This window comes from Panthera leo, chromosome E1, assembly GCF_018350215.1.
Source record: "Panthera leo isolate Ple1 chromosome E1, P.leo_Ple1_pat1.1, whole genome shotgun sequence".
Lineage (NCBI taxonomy): Eukaryota > Metazoa > Chordata > Mammalia > Carnivora > Felidae > Panthera > Panthera leo.
Genome location: NC_056692.1, coordinates 56,264,090 through 56,268,652, shown reverse-complemented (window position 1 = coordinate 56,268,652; position 4,563 = coordinate 56,264,090). Strand labels below are relative to the sequence as shown.

General features: G+C 62.8%; 1 protein-coding gene across 1 annotated transcript; it reads right to left on the bottom strand.

Moving 5' to 3' along the window:
- Positions 1-768: 768 nt before the first annotated feature.
- AANAT (aralkylamine N-acetyltransferase) lies at positions 769-2,291 on the bottom strand. Its single transcript, XM_042915477.1, has one exon. The coding sequence runs from the start codon at positions 1,087-1,089 to the stop codon at positions 790-792; it is 300 nt and encodes a 99-aa protein (XP_042771411.1). The 5' UTR covers positions 1,090-2,291; the 3' UTR covers positions 769-789.
- Between the last annotated feature and the right edge of the window lie 2,272 nt (positions 2,292-4,563).

Genomic DNA, 4,563 nt, shown 5'->3' with positions numbered 1-4,563 from the left:
CAGCTTTTGACCCGAGGGGCTCTAGCAGAGTGAAAGCTGGAACTTTATTTTGGGGTGCGGGGCCAGCCACGAGCTCAGGGGCGGGGCCTCGGCCTAAAGGGATGGCGGAAAACTTGTGGGGGAATTGGTTGGGCCAGAAACCAGGTTTGGGGTCCCAGGGGGTCCCTTGAGAGGGCCGGGTTAAATGCCTGGAGCCCAGGGGCGGTGAGGGTCTGGCTGCCCCTGGCAGAGACGGTGCGGGGAAGGCACAGCCCTCGTCCGTTCACTGGGCCCCACCCACAGCCCTGACCCCACATCAAGGAGCCACGTGGGAAGTGATGAGAGGACCCAGGGGGTCCGAGGCCAGGGGTGGGGGGCCCAGGGGCTGAGCTAGGAGGTAGCCTCTGCTCTTTCCTCATCCCAGCTACCCCTCATTCCGGGGCAGAGGATGAGAAAGGGGCTCCATGAGGCTGGGGAGGGTAAGGGCTTTCGGAGCACCAGGCCCAACCCACAGGGACAACGATGCTGCCTGCCCAGAGGGCCCCCCATTGATTCCCGAGAATGAAGGAGTGGCTGAGGTGGGTCGCAAGACACCTCCTGCTGTCCCCGGTTATCAACCACTCCCCACCTCTGGCACAATTTGGAATGTGTGTTGGGGGGGGGGGGGAGGGGTGGTCCAGAGAGCCTCACAAGGATAGGCTGGGAAGTGTATCATCCAAGCTTGCTGGGCAGCTGGGTTGGGGAGAGAACGGGAAATTGGGGCCGGGTAGGAGCCCCCAGGTTGGGGGGGGGGTGCGGGGAGCAGTGACTTCAGGAGCCGCTGTTCCTACGCCGGGAGGCATGGTCCCACATGGAGCGCTGCAGCTCCTTGAAGGTGAGCGAGCCCAGGGTGATGGCGCATGGGCCCACGAGGCGGAAGCCGAATGTCTGGTAGAAGGGCACCAGCGCATCCTCACACATGAGCACGGCCCGGCGCACTGCTGGCTGCCTCCCCAGGTGGTGCAGGAACCGCCACATCAGGATGGAGCCCTTGCCTTGTCCCCGGAAAGTGTGGTGCACGGCCAGGGCGCGTAGGTGGGCGGTGTGGCCCCCGGGCCGGTGCAGCGTCATCGACTCCTGGGAACGGGCAAGGGATGTGAGTCCAGGGCATCTCCGTCGATACCTGCCTCCCCAGCTAGCCCCGCTGGCCGAGCAAGCGTCTCTCGAGTGCCTCCAATCGGGGCTCCATTCCTACCCAAGGAGGGCCCCAAACTGGGAGCTGTACCCTCCAAAGAGGTGGGTCCTTTTGACCCGGGAGAGGCCCAGAGGAGGAAATCACAGCCCAGGGGCGCCTGCCCTCACCTGAGTGAGTCTCTCCTGGTCCCAAAGCGAGCCGATGATGAAAGCCACAAGGCGGCCCTCCTGGAACCAGCCCATGGACAGCTCTGGACACAGGGTCAGGAAGTGCTTGATCTCCTCCAGATACAAGGGGCAGATGCCCAGGACAGAGATGAAGGCTGCAAGGGGAGGTACGGCGTGTGACTCAGCGGTCACCATGCCACGTGCCACTGGCCACCGAGCATCTGCTCAGAAGCCCAGGTGTGCTTTCCCACTCCCCACCCCTCCCCCATAGGAAAGTGGGATTCGGGGCCCTTCCCATCCCCACACACACGCACACACACACACACACACACTCGGTCTGATACTCTGGGGGCCCAGCCACCAAGGACAGGGGCTCCTCCCCATGGACAGACGCGTCAGCGTCCAGACCCTGTGCGGGGCCCACTCACCTTCACGCTCAATCTCAAACACGCTGGCAGCATCCTCCGGGGTGAGGCAGCGGAACTCGTTGGCGGGAAGCGTATGACGCCGCTGGCGGCCTGGGGCCTTTGGGGTCTCCGGCTGCAGCTGCGAGGCCTCGGGCTCCAGCGGGTACGTGCTCTGTGTGGACATCCTAGATGCTGGTGCCTCCCCGGGTGCCCCAGCTTCAGAAGTGGCCTTCGTGGCCGGAAAGGGTCCTGCGGCACCTATCCGGGAGGAGCGAGGGTCAGGGGTACGGTCCTCCTCTCCGATGGGGGCGGGCCAGGGTGACGGCGCGTCTTGCCTCTTGTGGCCGGACCTGGGGTCAGGTGAGTCCCAAAGCAGACCCTGGGGGCCGTAAACATTGGTGCCCTCTCCCCCCTCTTTCCGTCTCAGACAGAAGTACCCGCGGAACAGCCCTTCCACACCTCCAGATCTGGCCTCACTGCCCGCCAGGGACACCCAGGTCTCAGGAGGCGGTGGGAAGGGTGGGCAGGGCTCTGTGGAGCCTGGGGAGGGGCGGCCACCGACCACTTCTGACACAGTTGGTCTTATCTGCCCAGAAGGAGACTTTCCGGTCCTTTTGGTGAAAAGATACCGTGGCTCCAGCTTTCTAGGCGGGTTCGGCCCTTGGCCCTGGAGCAAAAGGCCCTTAACCAAAGCGGGTTCTCAGGGAACCTTCACATTTACTCTGATGGCCTCAGACTGGACCGTGCACGCATGCGGAAGGCATCAGGAGTGCAGGGGTAGTCTGAGGGAGAAGGGAGCCGGCCTGGGGAGCAGCGAGACCCCTCCCGCCCTGCCCCTGGCTCAGCCGCTGTGCCCCTGTGGCGCCGTGTCTCTCCCAAAATACCCTGGGGATTCTTAGAGGAGGCCATCCTTCCCTTAAAAAGCCCATGGCTTCCATACGTGCCTTGCCGCACCGCCCCCCCCCCCCCCCCCCCCCCCCCCCCCGCCCCCTGCTACTTTTTCTCCCTACATCCAGAAGCCCCAGCCAGGGTAGCTCCTGTTCCTGAAGGCTGGGAGCCAGGAGCAGGGGTCCCACCTACCAGCACCCTCAGCAGGGGCCCAGTGTTCCCACCACAGAGCCGATCACCCCGGAGGTAGTCCGCAGGCACAGGAGCCGGGGCGGGGGGGAATCTGGGACGCCCCCTCGGTGCGCGGCTCGCCTGTTGCAGCAGGCGTCACTGGGGAACATGGGATGTTCTCACCGGTTTATAATCCCTAAGCCAGCAGGGCTGTGTGGCTCCGTGCCCTGTCTCTGCCTGTCAGACATCAGCGTGACATATTGGATGCACAAGGGATTACAGTGATTGATGAAGGCCCCAGGGAGGGGCGGGGGGAGGGGCGGGGAGAGCACAGGGCTAAAACCTCAGGGCTCCAGCTCTAATCCCCGCCCTGGCTCTGCCCGGCTGGGACAGGCATTCACCCTTCGTGCTCCGGAGGCTTGGGCAAGCCCACCCCCGAGGGTCCTTTCAGCTTCTGCAGGCTGGGAGTGCTACCATTTGTGGTGGGCTGGGCCTCAGGTACTAGTGGCCTTTAATCCACCTGACAGGCCTGCCCAGTATTAACCCCATTTTATAGAGAAGGGAACAGAGGCTCAGAGAGGTTGAAGAACCTGCTTAGAGCCTCCCAGCAAGTCGCGGAGGCCAGAAAGGCAACCCCAGGCTGTCTCCCTGTGTCACGCAATTACAGGGTGTGTGTTGATTTTCCACATGACGGATCTGCGCCTTCACACTCCTACTGACCGTCAATCAGACTGTGTCCTCAGATCAGGGTCTCCCAAAGCGAGGGGAGCCAGTGGGTGTGCCGTTGGCCTTGGGAGGAAATGCCCCGATCTCAGGGAGCCTGGAGAGGCAGGCAGGGCTGGAGGCAGCCGTATTCAGACCTTGCCGGGGAGACGGAGACAAGCCACTGATCACCAGACACACGCCTCTACGTCCTGCCCTCATAAATTACCCCCTCCATGTATATAACCAGCCTACCTCTTTCCGGAGCACTCTGAGGAAAAGACCCAGGTCCAGAAGTAAGAGTCAAAGCCCCACGCTCACCGCTCGCTCATCACCTGTCACAAAAACCAGCCTCAACAAGCAAGAGGTCCTTAGTGACTCGTGCCCCCCTGCCATCACCCTGGCGATGCCCTGTCTACCCGCCACAGAAGGAGGGCCTGCTCTTGCCATGGTCCCGGAGCTCTGCCTACGTGGCTCTGACATCGGGGTCCCCAGACCAGCCCAGATGCCCCCCGCACCCACACTCCTATCTGTGGGATCCCTTCCTCCCGGGGCCTCTCTGCTGTGTGAGGCCCAGCAGAACCCCCAGAGCTTAACGTGCCCCCCACCCCAACTGCTACCAGGCATTTCCTGTCTTTCCCCTTCTGGGGGCCCACGACGGACCTCTCGGGACCGCCCAGAAGACCTCCTCACGCTTGGCTTTCGGGCCTGGTTGGGAAGACAGGTCCAGGACCGGGGCTGGGCACCTCTACCTCCAACCTCAAGGTCTCAGGAAAGGTCTTCTCTGTCCTTCTTAGACCCCGTGGCTCCACCGCGCCCCCTCATGCCCGTCGCCACCGCCCAGAGCCACCAGAGAAGAGCAGGCTATCGAATCTGCCTCTCTTTTGATTGACCACTGTATGGCCCTATTCTTTCTGGAAAACACCTCTAGACACATGGAACCTCAGAGACGAAGACAGGACATTATACAAAACATGGCTGAGCTGGGGGACCCGATCCCCCAAGGGGGCAGGGGAGGGAAAGGGAGGGTGAGCTGTCCCCATCAACTGAAGAACCTGACAGTATGCCATCAGCG

Coding starts and splice junctions, on each gene's coding strand:
- AANAT (XM_042915477.1), bottom strand. CDS start 1,089: ATGACGCTGCACCGGCCCGGGGGCCACACCGCCCACCTACGCGCCCTG.